The sequence below is a fragment of the Ahaetulla prasina genome, chromosome 7 (genome assembly GCF_028640845.1).
Source record: "Ahaetulla prasina isolate Xishuangbanna chromosome 7, ASM2864084v1, whole genome shotgun sequence".
Taxonomy (NCBI): Eukaryota; Metazoa; Chordata; class Lepidosauria; order Squamata; family Colubridae; genus Ahaetulla; species Ahaetulla prasina.
Genome location: NC_080545.1, coordinates 8,569,719 through 8,591,763, shown reverse-complemented (window position 1 = coordinate 8,591,763; position 22,045 = coordinate 8,569,719). Strand labels below are relative to the sequence as shown.

At 46.1% G+C, this 22,045-nt stretch overlaps 1 protein-coding gene across 1 annotated transcript in view; it reads left to right on the top strand.

The window, feature by feature from the left end:
* Nucleotides 1-20,712, top strand: part of LHFPL3 (LHFPL tetraspan subfamily member 3) — a 257,808-nt gene extending 237,096 nt beyond the window's left edge. Inside the window, exon 3 of the mRNA XM_058190492.1 lies at nucleotides 20,591-20,712. Within this exon, the coding sequence (XP_058046475.1) occupies nucleotides 20,591-20,619 (29 nt within the window). The 3' untranslated portion in view covers nucleotides 20,620-20,712. The remainder of the gene's footprint in view (nucleotides 1-20,590) is intronic.
* Nucleotides 20,713-22,045: the final 1,333 nt, after the last annotated feature.

The window sequence follows — 22,045 nt, the reverse complement described above, 5'->3', positions numbered from 1 at the left end:
TTCTATTCCATTCCGTTCTGTTCTGTTCTGTTCCATTTCAACATTCTATTCTATTCTATTCTATTCTATTCTATTCTATTCTATTCTATTCTATTCCATTCCATTCCATTCCATTTTACTCAACTCCATATTTTCTATTCTGTTCTATTTATTTCTATTCCATTCCATTCCACTGCACTCCATATTTTCTATTCTATTCTATTCTATTCTATTCTATTCTATTCTATTCCATTCCATTCCATTCCATTCCATCCCACTCCACTCCACTCCACTCCACCCCATCCCATCAATGAATCTATCTAACCATCTCCTCCTCTGCCATCCCCTTCTCCTTTTGCCTTCCGTCTTTTCCAACTTCAAGGTCTTCTCCAAGGAGTCCTCTCTTCGCATTTTATAGCCAAAGTCTTCGACCATCAGCTTCAGTTTCTGTCCTTCTTAAAGAACAGTCAGGGCTGTTTTCCCATTAGGATGGACAGATTTGATCTTCTTGTCGTCCAAGAGACTTTCAAGAGTCTTCCCCAATAGCAATAACTTGAAACTACCAATTCTTCAGTGCTCAGCCTTGCTTATGGTCCAACTCTCCCAGCTGTACATTACTGAACAACAGAGTTGGAAGGGATCTACTCCTTCTCCTCCAATGTCTACTCCAACCCCTACTCAAGCAGAAAATCCTATAGCGTTCCAGACAAGTGACTGTCCAGTCTCTTCTTGAAAACTCCAGTGTTGGAGCATTCACAACTTCTGGAGGCAAGTTGTTCCACTGATTGATTGTTCTAACTGTCAGGAAATTTCTCCTTAGTTCTAGGTTGTGTCTCTGCAAGATCAGTTTCCATCCAGTGGTTCTTGTCCTGCTTTCTGGGCTTTGAAGAATAGCTTGGCCCCTCTTTGTGGCAGCCCACCAAATATTGGAAGACTACTACCGTGTTTCCCTGAAAATAAGATCCTGTCTTATATTTTTTTGAACCCTGAAAGGAGTGCTCAGCCTTATTGCCATGCACTCAAAAGCCTGACGGGGCTTATTATCAGGGGATGTCTTATTTTGGGAAAAACAGGGTATTATGTCACCCTTAACCTTTCTTAAACTAGACCTACCCAATTCCGGAAACCGTTCTTCATATGTTTTAGCCTTGAGTCTGTCAGAGTATTTTCATCAACTAGAATAGGACATGGTAACAAGGTCAGCCGATGAATAGGGATAGCAACTAAGTCAGGGAGCTGAGACAGACTAGAGCCACGGCGTGTCTTAGTCTGCAGCTTCTGAATCTTGGCAGAGAATTGAAACTGAAACCAGTGTGGGTGAACTTGCCTGCTGATCTGCTCTGCTGAAATGAAACTGTTCTCTGCTGTTGGTATTGTATATATATTCTTGTATATAAAGAAGTTAATGAATCCAGCTGAATCAGTTATCTCTGTGTGCTTTTGGATTTGATTTTTGCATTTTATATACCTGACTTTTTAACCTGGCTATATTCTTAGATGATCAGAAGTAGCATTTAGGGCTGAAATTGGATGGGTAGTATCTTCAAAACCTTTTTGGGACTTTGGTGATCACAAAAAGGATGTCAGGCAAGAACACTGATGCATTGACATAGTCCTCAACTTACAACAGTTCATTTAGTGACCGTTTGACGTTGCAACAGCACTGGAAAAAGTGATCATTTTTCACACTTATGACCATTGCAGCATCCCTACAATCACGTGATCAAAATTCAGACTCTTGTCAACTGGTTCATATTTATGACGGTTGCCACAGTCCCTTTTTGTGACCTTCTGAGAAGCCAAGTCAATGGGGGGCGGGGAGCGAGATTCACTTAACAGCCGTGTTACTAAGAATTAACAATTGCAGTGTTTCGCTTAACAAAGTTGGCAAGAAAAGTCGTAAAACGGGGCAAAACTCACTACTTCACAAATGTCTCACTTAGCAACAGAAATGTTGGGGCTCAACTGTGGTCGAGGACTACCTCTAGTGAGGAATGCTCTTAGCAGGCACTTATTTTGTGTCAGCCTTATTAAGTAGACCAGACAGGAAATATCATCAGATAAGCTAAATCTATTTTATTGTAAATGTACTGTAAACAGAATCTTGCCAAGGTGAAGGAACAATTTTCCTCCTGTCCCACCTTTATAGTCTGCAAACTTAGGGACTTGGTTAAACTCTCTGAGCTGCTTCTTCTACCCGTTGTGCATATGTAGGCTTAGCATCCTCTTATCTTCTGCTTAGGCAGACTGGTCTTCCAAGGTCATCTTCACATACCATCACACCTTGAGATCTGAAGAACCAGAAACCATTCCCTTAAACACTAAAACAAGTTGTTGTTGTTGTTTTTAAAAAATGGAGGCATTGGTAAGCTGTCAGATGCTAAAGCAGTCATAGTTTACCCCAATCCCCAAATCGACCTAGCAAATCTACCATTTGCAATCGTGGCGAATGTCTGTAGTTAAGTATGGAATGAGGGTGAAGGTTCGTTCTCCGAACTTTTGTGGGTTGGTTCCCCGAACGTTTCGTTACCAGGTCTTATGATGGAGGTTTTGTGATGCCACAATTCCAAATCCTTAATCTCTACCCACACTGACACCAAACAGCACCAGTTCGATTGAGCGACACAAAAATCATTGGCCACGCTAACCACCCACCATACTCGTGAGTTCACTGAAGCCAGGCCCTCCACAAGCAATCTTATCAACAGACACATTGACCTACAACCGGCCTACGAGCCTGTTGTGGTCCGCCAGCAGCCTGCAGAGCTGGCAACGGAGTCGGACAACGATGAGGCTGAGGTGAGGCCAGGGCCATCGGGGAGTGAGGTGCGGACTCCAGAGCCTCCAGAGACTGGTAGTACTGAGGCAGAAGAACAGGAGGAGCCTGTTCCTAATACATGCATGAGAAGAGCTGCCAGAAGGCAAGAGCAGCTCAAGCATAGAAGACAATTCAGGAGTAGGGCCAAGAGAGATTGGCCCCTCTCATAAGGCTTAAAACAGAGCAGTAATGGTGTTTGGGCTTTGCCGGAAAACAACGTTGGTAGCTTCTTCTTCTGCTTCGTCTATGTCTTGCATTTATTTTTGTGACTTCTGAACAGCCTTTGGCAGTTTGCCTAATTGGACCAAGGTTTGCGATAGGACTGAGGAATTTGTGTTGGGAGGCATTTGTTTTAATTTGATTTGAACGACGCTGGGAATGAAGTAATTCTCAGCTGTTCGAATAACGTTTGTTTTTTCATGGACTGAGTTTCCTACTACCTATTTGGGCCTGGGTCACAATAGAGCCCCTCAGAATCCAAATTAACCCCACAGCCAACGAGAGACAGCACCAACCCTCAACCAACCCACGCAAGCCCTCTAACCAGTACTTCACCTCCCCAATGACCCTGACCTGATGTAACCTCCCCATCACAGGACCATCACAAGACTCCCATTGATGACTCACACCTGACCCATCACAAGAGCCTCACTTGACACACTCACACCTGAAGACCTTATCAACGGAAGAACATCAACACTGACAGTCCCTAAACCCCACTGAAGATGCTACCTAGCCTGGCCCTCCACAAGCAATCCCATCAACGGACACATTGACCTACAACCAGCCCCTCAGAATCCAAATCAACCACACAGCCAACAAGAGACAGCAACGACCCTCAACCAACCCAAGCAAGCCACCCCAACCAAAGGTAGTATTCAGCTGGTTCAGACCAGTTTTGTTGTGTCCCACTCCTCCTCTGACGGCCGGGTCGGGGAAGTCTGTATCAAGCGTGGCTGCAAAGCCTCTGCAGCTTTGCCAAAGTTCTGTCAGAGTTCTCAGGGCAGGCAGGAGACCAGGATGTGACTTCAGCAATCCAAGTTAGACTTTGCCTGACTCAAAGAATGCCAGAAAGCAGATCCTTTATATAGGCCATGGGGTGTGGCTCCATGACTCAGCACTTATCCAGGCCTGCCCCTCCCTTCCTTTTGCTGACGTCGCCTCTCCACTCTCCGGAAGCGTGGGTCCCTCCAGCCTCCAGCTGTCGGCAATTCCAGCTCATGACTGGCTTCACATTCCCCAGGCTCACATACTGTGGGGGAGGGGCCCAGCTGCTCCGGGCATGGTGCCAGGACTGGGGGCTGGAGGCATGTCAGGCCATTCGTCTTGCTCGGACTGTCCGGGCATGGTGCCAGGACTGGGGGCTGGAGGCATGCCAGGACAGTCTTCTGTACTATCAGTGTCTGGCAAGAGATGAGAGGGGCCCGGCTGCGGAGAGGGGGGCGAGCGAGGCACAACAAGTTTGTTCGGACCGGTTCACCTGAACCGGTAGCAGAAATCATGGGTGGGCCCGCACACCAACCTTAGCTCTCTGCCATCCTATTCGGGCACATTTTTGAGGCCGGGTGCATGCACGGAAGGCACGTGCACCAGCAAAGCACATGCACGGAAGGCAGGGCACATGCGTGGATGTGCGCGGGCGTGCATTTGCGAACCAGTAGGGAAAGTAAGTGAATATCACCCCTGCCCCCAACTAGCACTTCACAAACCCCCATGATCCTCACCTGATGTAACCTCCCCATCACAAGACTCACTGATGAGTCACACCTGATCCATCACAAGACCCTCACCTGACACACCCACACATGAAGACCTTATCAGCAGAAGAACGCCAACACTGACACTCAGTAAACTCCGCTGAAGATGTTACCTAGCCTGGCTCTCCACAAGCAATCCCATCAACAGTCACACTGACCCACAACCAGCCTGCAAAACCCCTCAGAATCCAAATCAACCACACAGCCAACCAGAGACATTAACGATCCTCGACCAACCCATGCAAGCCCCCCACTCTGCCAATGACCCTCACCTGATGTAACCTCCCCATCACAAGACTCACTGATGAGTCACACCTGATCCATCACAAGACCCTCCCCTGATACACCCACACCTGAAGACCTTATAAACAGAACAACACCAACAGGGACATCCCCTAAACTCTGCTGAAGATGTTACCTAGCCAGGTGACGAAACATTAGGAAAACAACTCACAAGCTTGGAGAACGAACTGCTACCCTCAAATCTATCATTCTGCAATTTCCAGAGCGAGGAGTCTGCTGTTCCTAACACCGTCCGGTTTCTTTTTCTTTTTTTTTCTTCTTCTCACGTTAGAACCATCAGTTGCGTTCACACACTCAACACCTCCGGTTATTTCTGCCAGATGCACGAAATAGTTTGCGAGTGACCTTTTCTGTTGTTGTTGTTGACGCCTCGCAAACCTGTCGCGTACCTGATTCCGAAAGCTCACCCTGCAATGTTCAATTTGCATCTCCTGATTCGCACCCCGCAACACAAACATTTCAAAAGAGCATCAGGGTTGCCATTTATAGGAAACGCGATGCGCTAATTGCTGTCAGTGAGCATATTAAGCTGAGAAGCTCAGATGCTAAAATCAACTTTGGAAGGCTGTAAAAGTTTACAGCCTCATCTGGGCCAGGGACGTTTCCACATAGAGAGGCTCATTTTGCTGTTTTGTGAAAGTGGTTTAGATTGGACTGATCTTGGCTTGGCTGATTCCTTGCTTGTAGTATGTTGCCACTTCTTAAAGTGAAGGTAACATTAAATGTTCACGTTGCACATATGTGCTAGTCGTTCCTGACTCTAGGGGGCGGTGCTCATCTCCGTTTCAAAGCCAAAGAGCCAGCGCTGTCCAAAGACGTCTCCGTGGTCACGTGGCCAGCATGACTCAACGCCAAAGGCACACGGAACGCTGTTTCCTTCCCACCAAAAGTGGTCCCTATTTTTCTACTTGCATTTTTTACGGGCTTTCGAACTGCTAGGTTGGCAGAAGCTGGGACAAGTCACGGGAGCTCACCCCGTTACGCCGCACTAGAGATTCAAACTAAAAAAAGAGAGAGGGACTCACGTCTGGTCCTCACCCATATGACCATCGCAGCAATGCCAGAATCACGTGATCCAAATTTGGACCCACACTTGCAAACTTTGTGTAATGGCAACAGTTGTAGGCCTCCCGGGAGGGGGGGGTCAGGTGGTCGCCATTTGCAGCCTCCCCAGCTGGCTTCCAACATGCATGTAAATCATGTGAAACCCCTCCCCCCGGGAGGGTGCAACGGTCGTAAGTGTGAAAAACGGCCATAAGTCCCCTTTTTCAGTGCCGTTGTAACTTCGAACGGTCACTGAGCGAATTGTTGTAAGTCGAAGAACTACATGTAAATTCTGTTGAGATCTAGAATTTTCTAGATTCTGCAGGAATAGCAGAGAAAGTTTAAAACATGGCCACAAAAGAGAGAGAGATGGGGGGGGGAGAGAGAATTTCTAAAATATGCAGAGAGAACATCTGAGAATATCAGATATCAGCCGGCATGAGTCATTTGTCCGATGGAAAGAAGGAGAAATGAGAAGAAGAAAAAAAATGGCACTAACATCTAAAGGATGGGACAAAAATAGGCTTGTGTGAACTAGGACACAAGAGATTTTTTTTTAAAAAAAAACAACAACTCTGAGGTAACAATCAAGACAAAGAACAGAGGTGTGAAAATAACAGTCAGGGTTTTGGTATTTAAAAGCCAGGCAACATGTTGGTCCGGGATCAAACTTAGAAAACTTGTTTATTAAACGAAATGTTTAGATTCCAGATCCGAGACCGTGATGGGAATCAGCGCCATTTCAAAATGTTTCTAAGCGGAGACCCTAGAAGGCACCAGAGCGTCTTGCTATGAAAGGAGTAATAAAATGAGGGGTCCTCAGTGGTCTCTGAGCTTGGTTGTTTTCCTGCGGACGTGTCATTACCAGACTAGGTGATATCACCAGCACTAGAAGGGAGTAAGGTTTGTGGAATGATGGAGGAGGAGGAGGAGGAGGAGGAGATGGTCTGTGGTATCCTTAGTGGTTTCTGAGCTTGGTTGTTTTCCTGCAGACATTTCATTTCCAGACTAGGTAATATCATCAGTGCTAGATGGGAGTAGGGCTTGTGGGATGATGATGGAGGAGGAGGAGGAGGAGGAGGAGGAGGAGGAGGAGGAGGAGGAGGAGGAGGAGGAGGAGGACGACGACTGTGGTGTCCTTGATGGTCTCTGAGCTTGGTTGTTTTCTTGCAGATGTTTCATTACCAAACTATGTAATATCATCAGTGCTAGAAGGGAGTAGGGTTTGTGGAATGATGGAAATGGAGGAGGAGGAGAAGATAGATGGGAGTAGGGCTTGTGGGATGATGATGATGGAGGAGGAGGAGGAGGAGGAGGAGGAGGAGGAGGAGGAGGAGGAGGAGGTCTGTGTTGTCCTTGGTGGTCTCTGAACTTGATTGTTTTCTTGCAGATGTTTCATTACCAAACTATGTAATATCATCAGTGCTAGAAGGGAGTAGGGTTTGTGGAATGATGGAGATGGAGGAGGAGGAGGAGGAGGAGGTCTGTGTTGTCCTTGGTGGTCTCTGAACTTGATTGTTTTCTTGCAGATGTTTCATTACCAAACTATGTAATATCATCAGTGCTAGAAGGGAGTAGGGTTTGTGGAATGATGGAGATGGAGGAGGAGGAGGAGGAGGAGGAGGAGGAGGAGGAGGAGGAGGAGGAGGAGGAGGAGGAGGAGGAGGACGACAACTGTGGTGTCCTTGATGGTCTTTGTTTTCTTGCAGATGTTTCATTGCCAAGCTAGGTAACATCATCAGTGCTAGAAGGGAGTAGGGTTTGTAGAAAGGAGGAGGAGGAAGAGAAGGAGGAGGACTATGGGGTCCTTGGCGGTCTCTGAGCTTGGTTGTTTTCCTGCAGACGTGTCATTACCCAACTAGGTAGCATCATCAGTGCTAGTAAGAAGTGCGGCTTGCTCTCAGGGTATATTCTAGTGACTTGCCCTCCGGTTGGTCGTAGAAGTTCTTCGTTTGGGCTGCTTACTGTTGGCTTGTTTGGCACTTTCTTGATATTTATTTGATTGCGGAGCATACAAACCAGTGGTGAAATCCAATTTTTTTTTACGACCGGTTCCGTGGGCGTGGCTTGGTGGGCGTAGCAGGGGAAGGATATTGCAAAATCCCCATTCCCACTCCACTCTGGGGCCAGCCAGAGGTGGCATTTGCCGGTTCTCTGAACTACTCAAAATTTCCACTACCGGTTCTCCCGGAACCTGGCAGAACCTGCTGGATTTCACCCCTGATACTATCCCAATCTAGGAATTGCCAAACAAGTCGTCAGTAAACAGCCCAGCCAAAGAACTTGTAAGACCACCAACACTGATAGGACAAACCACTACAGTATAATATAAACTGAGCATGAACCGCACTCCGTACTAGCATTGACGATGTTACCTAGTTGGGTAATACCAAGGACGCCACATTTCAAACCTGAGCTACAAATATTCTCCTTTATTGGCGTCTCCAACATTGGTGTTCTCGAAACTGGGCACCGTTAAGAGGTAGGACCGTCCTCTGCCAGTGTCTCCCCCTTTGCCAGCATGTTTCCAAGTTTGAAAAATGAAAATACGGATCTGTTTACAGGCAAATCTCTCTTTTGTATCCCAGGGACTGTTCAAGTTATTTATGTAACTACCTTGTCTGGGTTCTCGAAAAAACGCTCGATCGGTTTAATCGAAGCCCAAAGCTGCATGCGCACAACCCGTTGAACTTGGTTAGTTGTAACCTCGGTTTGTTTCTTGGGAGGTTTAGTGGTTTATGGTCTTTGAGCTTTTAGAATAGAATTTATTGGCCAAGTGTGATTGGACACACAAGGAATTTGTCTTGGTGCATATGCTCTCAGTGTACATAAAAGAAAAGATACGTTCATCAAGGTACAACATTTACAACACAATTGATGGTCAATATATCATATAAATCATAAGGATTGCCAGCAACAAGTTATAGTCATACAGTCATAAGTGGAAAGAGATTGGTGATGGGAACTATGAAACGATTAATAGTAGTGCAGATTCAGTAAATAGTCTGACAGTGTTGAGGGAATTATTTGTTTAGCAGAGTGATGGCCTTCGGGAAAAAACTGTTCTTGTGTCTAGTTGTTCTAGTGTGCAGTGCTCTATAGCGTCGTTTTGAGGGTAGGAGTTGAAACAGTTTATGTCCAGGATGCGATTTCTGTCTGTTCTCTGGGCCTTTGATCTTACCTTGTTTTCTTGTTTTCTTGTTTTGGTTTTTAGATTAAAGCAAGCAATTCCGGAATCCTTACTGAGCAATTAAGAGGATTGTGTTGACTCTTTAATGCTTCGTTTGTGATCCTAATTGTGATTAATTTGCTTTTTTAAATTCCTGTCCATCTGGCTTAAGTTACATAAATCTCTCTCTCTCTCTCTTTTCTTTTTTTCTTTTTCCCCTCCCGCCCTTCGGAACAAGGGAATGTAATATATGTATTTATGCAACTGTTTTGCCATTCGGAGGAAAAGGTGAGGAATTCTGCAAAAGTCTTTCCTCCTTTAAATGATTTAAACCAGGGGGTCTCCAACCTTGGCACCTTTAAGCCTGGAGGATTTCAACTCCCAGAATTCCCCAGCCAGTAAAGCTAGCTGGGGAATAAGTGAGCTGTAGCAAAGCTGGCTGGGGAATTCTGGGAGTTGAAGTCCTCCAGGCTTAAAGTTGCCAAGGTTGGAGACCCTGGTTTAAAAGGTATTCAGTGCTGGCCAAAGAAACTCCCGCTGAAACTCTCTCAGCCTTTCCTGCAACCAGCGTTCCAGCTTTCATTGGCTTAGAGTGCAGGAAATTATTAATATTAAACACGGTTTAAGGGAGATTAACAAATGACGTGCGTTTTGGACAGGGTTGTATTTGCAATTTCAAAAGGACATTGCTTACTTTAGTGGGACTTCTAAACTGGGGGGCGGGGATGTTCTACTTCGTTTAGGCAGAAATCCTTGCTTCGGCAACACCTTTGCCGTTGGAAAAGCAACTCCCGGATAGAATTCTTTTATTAAATTTATCTTGCTGCCCGTCTCTGTCGAAGCCACCAGAGGACAGTTAACTGATAAACAGGCGGTTAGCAAGAGCAGAACTGGGGGACGAAAAGAAAGGGGGAAAAAAAAAATAAGTGAGCTGTAGGAAATTCGCATTTTAGGATAACCTGAGGAATGGATTGCACAGGGAAGTCCTTGACTTACAATCACAATTGCGCCCACAATTCCTCCATCCCTGGAAGTTCTCAAGACAAGACTGAACAACCATTTTGTCTGGAATAATATAAGGTTTCCTGCTTGAGCCGAGGGGTTGGACTAGAAGGTTCCTTCCAACTCTGTTATTTTATTCTATTCTATTCTATTCTATTCTATTCTATTCTATTCTATTCTATTCTATTCTATTCCATTCTATTCTACTCTATTCTATTCTACTCTAATTTGTTCCTCCTACTTTATTCTTTTCTTTTCTATTCTTTTCTACTTTATTCTACTCTACTTTATTCTATTCTATTCTATTCTATTCTATTCTATTCTATTCTACTCTATTCTACTCTACTCTACTCTTCTACTCTACTTTATTCTATTCTATTCTACTCTACTGTATTATTTTCTATTCTATTCTATTCTATTCTATTCTGCTCTACTCTTTTTCTTTCTGTTCTATTCTATTCGACTCTATTCTACTCTACTTTATTCTTTTCTATTTTATTCTATTCTATTCTACTCTTCTATTCCATTCTATTCTATTCTATTCTATTCTACTCTATTCTACTCTACTCTACTCTTCTACTCTACTTTATTCTATTCTATTCTACTCTACTGTATTATTTTCTATTCTGTTCTATTCTATTCTACTCTATTCTACTCTACTCTTTTTTCTTTTCTATTCTATTCTATTCGACTCTATTCTACTCTACTTTATTCTTTTCTATTTTATTCTATTCTATTCTACTCTTCTATTCCATTCTATTCTATTCTATTCTATTCTACTCTACTGTATTCTACTCTACTCTACTCTACTCTACTCTACTCTTTTCTATTCTATTCTACTCTATTCGACTCTACTTTATTCTACTCTACTTTATTCTATTCTATTCTATTCTATTCTATTCTATTCTACTTTACTCTATTTTATTCTGTTCTACTTTACTCTGCTCTACTCTACTCTACTCTATTCTACCCTACCCTACTCTACTCTACTCTGTTCTACTCTATTCTACTTCTATTCTACTATTCTATTCTACTTTACTCTATTTTATTCTACTCTATTCTACTCTACTGTAATGTACTCTATTCTGTTCTATTCTATTTACTCTACTCTACTTTATTCTACTCTACTCTACTCTTTATTCTACTCTGCTCTACTCTACTCTTCCCTTCCCCCTTGGTTATGGCAGTTGCTAGCGAGCCTCAAAGAAAGCAAAGATGGGCATTTGACACTGCCATTTTGATTTTTTTAGCCCCATTTCCCATAGAGACCCCTTCATAAGCTTGCCTGACTTCTCCCCAGTGCCAAAAGATGTGCAGACGTGATATGGGGGGGTGGGGAGAGGGAGAGAGTGATCACCAGGGATGACCGGAAAACTTGCTAACACCCCACTATTCCCAAACTAGCTTCTCCAGGAAATGAAGCTTTTGTGCAGAAGCCAATAGCTGATACTCAATTTACTTTGGGGAAATCAAAAGCCCAGCCTAGCCACGTTTTCTTATAATTCATCAAAAATCACTTTTCCATAGGCTGGGTAAAATTTAATCCATCAAAGCTGCGTTTCCGATCTGTAGAAGACATGAATTAAATATAGAAGCGGCAGCCATCGGCTGGAAAGCGCGATTGCCTAAAATCCAAGAGCCTCTGCATAATTGCACGCTTCTTTCAAAAAAGACAGTATCTGTAAGCCCTCTTGAATGTTGCGCCGGAGAAGATGCGAAAATGTTAAATTGTAAAAAATACAGCCGAGTGGCTGAAAATTCACTTCTCAGTAAACATTTGGAGAAAGGTGCCATCTGGTGGCAGCGAGCGATACTGCGGCCTTCATTTGCCAGCCAAGGTTGAGCTCTTAACTTTAAACATTTTGTTAGCTTTTAGCAGTGGTGAAGTCCAATTTTTTTTTACTACCGGTTCTGTGGGCATGGCTTGGTGGGTGTGGCTGGGGAAGGATACTGCAAAATCCCCATTCCCACCCCACTCCTGGGTCCAGCCAGAGCTGGTATTTGCCAGTTCTCTGAACTACTCAAAATTTCTGCTACCAGTTGTCCAGAACCTGTCGGAACCTGCTGGATTTCACCCCTGGATTATAGAATCAAATACAAAAATACTAAAGCCAAATAGGAAGCCACATTATACAAGCCTTGGATGTATAAACAGAGGCACAGAATCAAAATCACATAAAGTATTAGTACCACTTTGTAAAATCCTTCTTAAGACCACACTTGGAATACTGAGTGCAGTTTTGGTCACCGCGTTACAAAAAAAGCTGTTGAGACTTTGGAAAAAGTGCAGAGGAGAGATGTTTAAGATCCTGGAGACAAAAACATATGAAGAACGGTTGCGAGAATTGGGTATGGCCAGTCTAGAGAAAAGAAGGACTAGAGGTGACATGATAGCAGTCTTCCAGTATCTAAGAGGTTGCTACAAAGAGGATGGGGGGGTTAACTTATTTTCCAAAGCACCAGAAGACAAGAGGAGAAACCTTGGATGGAAACTAGTCAAGGAGAGAAGTGTCGTGTCCCACTCCTCCGCTGACGGCCGGGTCAGGGAAATCCGAATCAGGCGTGCCTCTGCAGCTCTGCCAAAGTCCTAGCAAAGTCCTCAAGGCAGGCAGGAGACCAGAAAGTGACTTCAGCAAGATATGTTTAGACTTTGCCTGACTCAGAGAATGCCAGAAAGCAGATCCTTTATATAGGCCATGGGGTGTGGCTCCATGACTCAGCACTTATCCAGGCCTGCCCCTCCCTTCCTTCTGACGCCGCCTATCAATTCTTCTGAAGCGAGGGTCACTCCAGTCTGCAGCTGTTGGTAATTGACCTCTCTCAGGCTCACATGCTGTGGGGAGGGAGGGTCTAGTTGCCCGCTTGCCTGGACATGGAGCCAGGGCTGGGGCCGGGAGGTGCTCCCTCCTCCGCAGCCTGTCTGGGCATGGAGCCAGGGCTGGGGCCGGGAGGTGCCCCCTCTTCCTCAGCCTGTCTGGGCATGGAGCCAGGGCTGGGGCCGGGAGGCATACTAGGACATTCCTCAGCGTTTGGAAACAGATAAGAAGACCCCGGCTGCGGTGAGAGTGGGCAAGACACAACAAGAAGCAACCTGGAATTAAAGAGAAAATCCCTAACAGTGAGGACTATTAACCAGTGGAACTGCTTGCCACCAGGAGTTGTAGGTGCTTCATCACCAGAAATGGTATTCAGCTGGTTCGAACCGGTTGGGGCGAACCGGTAGTGGCAACCTGTCGGTGGACCCGCCAGGGTGCAATCCCATCCTACATTGCTGTGTGCATGAATGGACGGTGTGTGCGAGCAAATTACTGTGTTGTTTGATGTTGCATGCATGTGAGGACGGTGCGTGCGAGCGAATTGCCGTGTTTTGTGATGCCGCACACATGTAAGCTCACATTTCTGGTGCTGGGTGAACCGGTTGCTACAGTATGTGAATCCCACCTCTGTTCATCACTGGAGGTTTTTAACAAGAGACTGGACAGCCAATGGTATAGGGCCGTGATGGCAAACCTTTGGTACATGTGCCACAGGTGGCACGCGTAGCCATATCGGTGGGCACATGAGCTCAGCTCCGGGGCGCATGCGCATGCCGGCCAGCTGATTTTCAGGCCTTCTGGGCCCACCAGAAATAGGAAACCATGTGTCAAACAGGTCTCAGGTAGTGGTGTGGAAGGCCTGTTTTTTTCTGTCCCCAACCTCCAGAGCCTTTCTAGGAGTCTGGGGAGGGCAAAAACAGCCTTTCCCACCCCTGCAAAGGCCAGAAACTGCCCACTTGTGAACTTCCGGTGAGTCTAGAAAGGCTCTGGAGGTTGGGAACAGCAAAAAGCGGGCCTTCCGGTCCCACCGGAAGTTGGCAAACAGGCCATTTCTGGCCTCCAGAGGGCCTCCCCAGACTCCTAGAAAGGCTCTGGAGCCTGGTGAGAGAGAAAAACGGGCTTACCAGGCCATCATGGGCCAGGAGCATGGGGAGCATGGGGGGGGGTGTCATGCGCACATGCACAGGAGTGGGGCACCCAGAATTATGGGTGTGGGAACACATGTGTGTTACTCCCCTCCCCGCCCCCCTTCTGGCATGCAATGGCAAAAAGGTTAGCCATCACTGGTATAGGGTCTCCTGCTTGAGAAGGGGGTTGTGACTAGAAGACCTCCAAGGTCCCTTCCAGCTCTATTCCGTTTGATTGATTCACTGGTTCACTGAAAAATCCGAACGCCCTTGAAAACACAGCCCGGCTGATGTAGCAACTGCAACGTTGCGGGGTGACTACGGCAAGGGAATTTTCTACATAGAACAATTTGCCTTTTAAAACACCTTCTTCATAACTGGGAGCAGCAAATTAGGATTTTAATGCCGTGCACTCTGTAATGAACTACATATGAATGAGGCTTATTTTTAGCAAATAAATGCTAATGTAATCTTTTTGCCGTTGTAAAAATAGGAGGCGGTACTGGTCAAGGAGCAAAATCAGGAACATTATTTTTTTCCCCATTACTGCAGATAGTCCTTGACTTCCGACCGCAACAGAGCTCAAAATTTCTGTTGCTAAGTGAGACATTGGCTCAGTAAGCTTCCCACCCCCCCATTTTACGAGCGTTCTTGCCGTAGCTGCTAAGTGAATGTGGTTAAGTTAGCAACATGGTTGTTAAGTGAATCTGTGTCGTGTCCCACTCCTCCGCTGACGGCCGGGTCAGGGAAATCCGAATCAGGCTTGCCTCTGCAGCTCTGCCCAAAGTCCTAGCAAAGTCCTCAGAGCAGCCAGGAGACCAGTAAGTGACTTCAGCAAGATAAGTTCGACTTTGCCTGACTCAGAGACTGCCAGAAAGCAGATCCTTTATATAGGCCTTGGGGTGTGGCTCCATGACTCAGCACTCATTAAGGCCTGCCCCTCCCTTCCTTCTGTTGCCTCCGCCTATCCAGTCTTCTGATGCGAGGGTCACTCCAATCAGCAGCTGTTGGAAGTAAACTTTCCTCAGGCTCACATGCTGTGGAGGAGGGGGAGGGGTCTAGCTGCTCCGTTTGCCTGGGCATGGAGCCAGGGCTGGGGCCGGGGGATGCTCCCTCCTCTGCAGCCTGCTTGGGCATGGAGCCAGGGCTGGGACCGGGAGGTGCCCCCTCCTCTGCAGCTTGTCTGGTCATGAAGCCAGGACTGGGGCCGGGAGGCATACATTCCTCCGTGTTCGGGAGCAGATAAGCAGACCCCGGCTGCGGTGAGAGCGGACAAGACACAACAATCTGGCTTCCCCATTGACTTTGTTTGATTTAGTGACCGTTCAAAGTTCAAAAAGTGACCTACGACCACTTTTCACACTTACGACCGTTGCAGCATCCCCCAGGGTCACGTGATTTATATTTCGGATGCTTGACAACTGACTCACATTGATGACAGTCGCAGACCCGGGGTGGGGGGGTCACGTGATCCCCTTTTGCGACCTTCTGATAAGCAAAATCAACGGGGAAGACCAAATTCATTTAACAACTGTGGTTACGAGTTTAAGCACTGCACTGAATCACTTAGCAAAATGGGATGAAAAAGGTCGTAAAATTATCCGTTGAAGTCTGTGTCTGTCTTGTTTAGCTGCAGAGCCAATCAGACAGTGTAGATCTCTAGTCCAGGTAACCATCTTTTATAGTCATAAAACCATATCTAGTCATATAGTAGTTTTATATAGTCATAAACAAACTATAAAACCAGGGGTGAAATGCTCCTGGATCGGACCGGATCGCACAATCAGGTAGAATAGAATAGAATAGAATAGAATAGAATAGAATAGAATAGAATAGAATAGAATAGAATTTTATTGGCCACGTGTGATTGGACACACAAGGAATTTGTCTTGGTGCATATGCTCTCAGTGTACATAAAAGAAAAGATACGTTCATCAAGGTACAACATTTACAACACAATTGATGGTCAATATATCAATATAAATCATAAGGATTGCCAGCAACAAGTTACAGTCATACAGTCATAAGTGGAAGGAGATGGGTGATGGGAACTATGAAACGATTAATAGTAGTGCAGATTCAGTAAATAGTCTGACAGTGTTGAGGGAATTATTTGTTTAGCAGAGTGATGGTACAATCTGGTAGCGATTGTGGCTGGTAGTTCGGTGATCCGGTAGCGATGGCAAAGCAAGCTCCACCAACCTGCCCGGGTGTCCTTACTTCCTGGGTTTAACCAGGAAGTGATGTGTTTTTTACCTTCTGCGCATGCACAGGTTTTGTGCATGTGCAGAAGGTCTGCACATGCATGTGATGCACGGCGCATGCACTTCTGGACCGGTAAGATAGTAAGTAGATTTCACCCCTGCCTAAAAACCATACCTCTAGTCCAGGTAACCATGTTTCAGAATCCAATTTCTTCTTATCTTCATGCTTCCTGGGCTGGATCCAAGATAGCATTTAGTGGAATTCTGATTGTGCTGGAGCAGGGAAGAAATTAGCAGCGGGCCCCTCCCTCCCTATTATGGTGGCCTAGAACAGTATTTCTCAACTTGGACAACTTTAAGATGGACGGGCATCAACTGACGAGTTGAAGATGAACCTCTTTAAGTTGCCAAGGTTGAGAAATTGTACAGGAAGAACAAGCAGAACCTGGGGGCCAAATGGGACAACTCGCTGCAGCCAACTCGCTGTGGGACAATTTAACAATTCTGTTTAATTATTTAAAATAAATAAAAAAAATATTTTAATTGTTGTCATTCGCATTTCATTCTGTCTCTCCTTTTGCATCCTTTCTTTAATGATTTTATTCTGCCATTTCTTTGATATTTGATATTAGTGTAACTCTGGTTTGCCAAGATAGCGGTGGTGAGTTGGTGGTGAATTGGCAGTGGAGCGTTGGCAGTGGAGAGTTGATGGTGATGAATTGTGGTGAAGAGTTGCGGTGGAGAGTTGGTGGTGGAGAGTTGGCGGTAGAGAGTTGGCGGTGGTGAGTTGGCGGTGGTGAATTGTGATGAAGAGTTGCTGTTGTGGCTCCAGCCCCTCCCCCAAGGGGGCCTGGCCCCCTGCCAGAAAGTGACTCAGAGAGTGAGGGAGAAGGGCCATCAGGGCTCCCCTCTGCAGGGCCGACCTCTCTGGCTCAGCTCCAGGAGCCAGAGGCAGGCTAGGTGGAGGAGGTGATGAGGCCTCTGTCTCCTGTATCTCCCCCCGCCCAGGCAACACTTCCAGACCCAGCTGTGGACAATCAGTCCTGGTTAGATCCCAGGTTTCGTAGACAAGAGAGGCGGGAACAACAAAAGAAGGGTCGGGGCACGCCTAGAGAGTGCTGAGTCACGGAGCCACACCCCACAGGGTATAAAAGCAGGAGGGGCTGCTCTACTACTTTGTGATGGACAAAACAAACTGACTGGTGGAAACTTGAGCTGAACTATTTGACTGAGCATTTGGCCTGGATTGCTGTTTGTTCCTGACTTCCTGGTTGTTCCAGTAACGAGCTTCTGTGACACTGGCATCAGGGAAGATAAAGAAAACCTTTGCAGATGATCGCTGGTTTGCTGCCAGAGCTGATAGCTGCTGTGGACTAAATTGCTGGCTAATTGAGTCAGTTCACGTGTCTCCTGGACTGAGGTGGGGGGGACAGAATAGTTGCGGTGGAGAGTTGGCGGTGGAGAGTTGCAGTGGAGAGTTGGCGGTGGTGAGTTGGCGGTGGTGAATTGTGATGAAGAGTTGCTGTTGTGGATCCAGCCCCTCCCCCCCGGGGCCTGGCCCCCTGCCAGAAAGTGACTCAGAGAGTGAGGGAGAAGGGCCGTCAGGGCTCCCCTCTGCAGGGCCGGCCTCTCTGGCTCAGCTCCAGGAGCCAGAGGCAGGCTAGGTGGAGGAGGTGATGAGGCCTCTGTCTCCTGTATCTCCCCCCGCCCAGGCAACACTTCCAGACCCAGCTGTGGACAATCAGTCCTGGTTAGATCCCAGGTTTCATAGACAAGAGAGGCGGGAACAACAAAAGAAGGGTCGGGCAGGCCTAGAGAGTGCTGAGTCACGGAGCCACACCCCACAGGGTATGAAAGCAGGAGGGGCTGCTCTACTACTTCGTGACGGACAAAACAAACTGACTGGTGGAAACTTGAGCTGAACTATTTGACTGAGCATTTGGCCTGGATTGCTGTTTGTTCCTGACTTCCTGGTTGTTCCAGTAACGAGCTTCTGTGACACTGGCATCAGGGAAGATAAAGAAAACCTTTGCAGACGATCGCTGGTTTGCTGCCAGAGCTGATAGCTGCCGTGGACTAAATTGCTGGCTAATTGAGTCAGTTCACGTGTCTCCCGGACTGAGGTGGGGGGGAAAGAACAGTTGCGGTGGAGAGTTGCGGTGGAGAGTTGGTGGTGGAGCGTCGGCGGTAGAGAGCTGCGGTGGAGAGTTGGCGGTGGAGAGTTGGCGGTGGTGAGTTGGCGGTGGTGAATTGCAGTAAGGAGTTGCGGTGGAGAGTTGGTGGTGGAGAGTTGCAGTGGAGAGTTGGCGGTGGAGCATTAGCAGTGGAGAGTTGCAGTGGAGAGTTGGCGGTGGAGAGTTGCGATAGAGAGTTGGCGGTGGCGTTAGCATTGGTGCGTTGGTGGTGGCAAATTGTCATAGACCTGCCTGGGTGTTGAATCAAGGGAGGAATTAGCTTAAAGTCATTATGTTGCCACAAATGGTCTCACTCCAACCTCCTTGTATTCCATTAATATAATTTAATATTGACCGTTAGTGGACGAGACTCTTGTGTATAGGTACGAGCAATAAATCATCTTAACTGGAACGTAACATATGGTCTTGATTCTTTGTGCCTGACAGAAATTCTGGTCTAGAAAATCTTCTAAACAGAATGGAAGGGGATGTAGGAAGCTGTAAAACAGCGGTTCTCAACCTGTGGGTCGCGACCCTGTTGGGGGTCGAATGACGATTTGCCAGGGGTCACCTAAAACCATTGGAAATTTGGGAAGTATACTTGCGAATCGAAGAATCGCGCTCCAATGGTTGACTCCACAAGCCAGCTGCAGGCTCTACAAATCGCTAGCCGAATTCGGCTTCAGGCGCGATGAATTAAAAAAGAGAGAAATCTTTGCTCTGATGTCTCCCTCTCAAGCCAGTTGCAATCACTCCCAATTGCTAGCCTAATCTGGCTAGTGATAAACTTAATAGGGGAGGAGTCTCCGCTTTAATGCCTCCATCCTCAAAGCAATCGCAGGCAGTTCAGATCGCTAGCCAATACGAATTTAGGCGCGATAAATTCAAAACGAAAATGATTTTACGGTTGGGGTCGCCACATTGTAGGGAATTGTATTAAAGGGGTCGTAGCACTATAAAGGTTGAGAACCACTGCTGTAAAAGAATGGAGACTTACTTGGTCAAAGTTATTTCCATGTTTGGTTCCTCAACTTAACATACAACTGCTGCTAAACTTAACATACAACTAAACTGTTCTAATGTAACACAACTTCCCAGTGTCCAGCCTTAAACTGATGGTCATCTGCCACTCATCAGGAACAGCAATCCCGAAATATGTGCTTTTTAATCCACAGCTTGATTCTTTGGGGTTTCTGTTGCTTGCCTTTTTATTTTTAGAGCCATTGAAAGCTGACTTTGGAGCAAGACGGATGGAAAAGAGGAAGAAAACAGTTCTCCCCCAACCTCATTTATCATTTTTATTTTATTATATAAAATACAAAGAAGAAAACAGTTCTAAAAAACCAGGAAAACCTCCATTTATCCTACCTAAAGCTGAAAGAGAATTTGCATTATGTTCCAGAAACATGTTTGACAGTGGTGAAATTCAAAAATTTTCCCTACCAGTTTTGTGGGCGTGGCTTGGTGGTCATGGCTTGGTGATCATGTGACTGGGTGGTCATGGCTTGGTGGTCATGTGACCAGAAAACCGAACTATCACACTTTACACAAAAATAACGCAAAAGCAGCTGGACTTCACACAAAATGGCCCCTGCAAGAAGTAGGAACCTCACAGAGTCACAGAGAACTCAAAAACAAACTATCACACTTTACACAAAAATACCAGTTCAGGCAACAATAGGTAGTAATTTAAAAAAAAAAAAAGTTAAAAAAAGTTCCACGATCGCTCACCACAGCTGATTGTCACAGCTGATCATCAGAACCTCTTTTTTTACTTTTTTTAAAAGCATTTTTTATTACCTATTCACCTGAACTGGTAGTAAAAAAAAAAAGTTCCTACGATCGCTTGGCACAGCTGATCGTCACAGCTGATCGACAGAAGCACTTTTTTTTACTTTTTTAAAGCATTTTTTTACTACCTATTCCCCCGAACCGGTAGTAAAAAAAAATGCTTTAAAAAAAGTTTTTTAAAAGTTCCAACGATCAGCTGTGCCGCGTGATTGTCGGAACTTTTTTTTTACTTTTTTAAAGCACTTTTTTACTACCGATTCAGGGGAACCGGTAGCATTTTTACTACCGGTTCAGGCGAACTGGCCTGAACCGGTAGCATTTCACCCTTGATGTTTGACCTAAAAATATAAACTTGAGTTTCTTGAGTGCTAACCCTGTTTTCTCTCTGTCTCTTTTTGCTTTGCAGTGTTGTTAAGTGAATCTTCACTAGAATGAGCACAAACAGTTAACAGCTTTTTGTACATCAACATTACTGGAGAAGCCTGAGAAAGAAAGAATCCTGGGATGAAGAGAACATGAATGACTGAGTGAATGAATGGATGAATGAACGAGCGAATGAACGAATGAAAAAGCTGCCTTCTAAACATAGCTCAGCCAGACGTGGGAGAATTCTCTGGTGAGAAGATTCAAAACATGAATTTGGCCATCAGCTGATTAGAAACCGTGGCTCGCTTGACAAAATTCAGGAGGGCGTGCATGAAAAGTCACACCAGGGGAACCCATTTCAAAGGGAGAAACGGGAGGTCGCTCGGGAAAGCTACAAACATCCACGCGTCAAAGAAATTTGCACACTTTTTCAAGAAACGCTCCGAAGGGAAGAAAAAAAACAAAACACTGCAAGAGGCGGGAAGTTAACGGAAGAGAATTCCTCCGCTAAATGCCTGGAAGAAAATTGGATATCGCTTACCGCTGTTTAACCACGCCCAAAACAGGCGCCCTTTGTTTCGCGATGGCCATGAAATTGGGGTTATTTTCTTTCATCCGCCGTTTGCACACGCACCATCATTCCAGCCTCCATGGTTCACTCCTCATCCTTTTTTTGGGGGGGGTGGTTAGGACACCTGCAACAAAGAAGGGGTGTCGGATGCAATTCTTCATGTCACTGAGATGATGGTTTTTGGGTGAAATTGCTGTGGGGTGGAGTTAAGGATGGGGGTTTGAAAGGACCGCGGGGTGGGGGAATGTCTTTCTTTAGGGAAAATCAGTGGAAGGAAAGCTAACTCATCTTCTTCCGCCATTTTGTCAATGGTGGGAGCTGGAATAGCCATTTAAATGTCTGTCTTGCGTGTTTTTCTGTTCCTCACCCGTTAGCTGCGTTCTTAGCAGGGGAGAGGAGAAGAAAGGAGAAGGGAGGAGGAGGAGAAGGAGAGGAGGAAAGAGGAGGAGAGGAGGAGGAAGGGAAGAAAGGAGAAGGGAGGAGGGAGGAGGAAGAGAGGAGGAGAGGAGGAAGGGGGAGAGGAGAGGAAAGGAGGAGGAGGAAGAGAGGAGGAGAGGACAGGAGGAGGAAGGGGGAGAGGGAAAGGAAAGAACAAAAGGAAAAGTAGCGAAAGGAAAGAAAGGAAAGAAGAGAAAAATCAGAATGAAGCTTGGAAGGGACCTTCAAGGTCTTCTAGTCCATCCCCCTGCTCAAGCAGGAGACCCTATATCATTTCAGACAAGTGTCTGTCCAGTCTCCTCTTAAAAACCTCCAGCGATGGAGCACCCACAACTTCTGGAGGCAAGCCGATCCATTGGTTAATTGTCTGCCCTGTTGGGAAGTTTCTTCCTCAATCCAAATTTTTTAAAAAAATCAAAAAAGAAGAGAGGAGAGGAGAGGGAGAGGAAGGAGGAGCAGAGGAGGGGAAGGGAAGGGAGAAGAGGA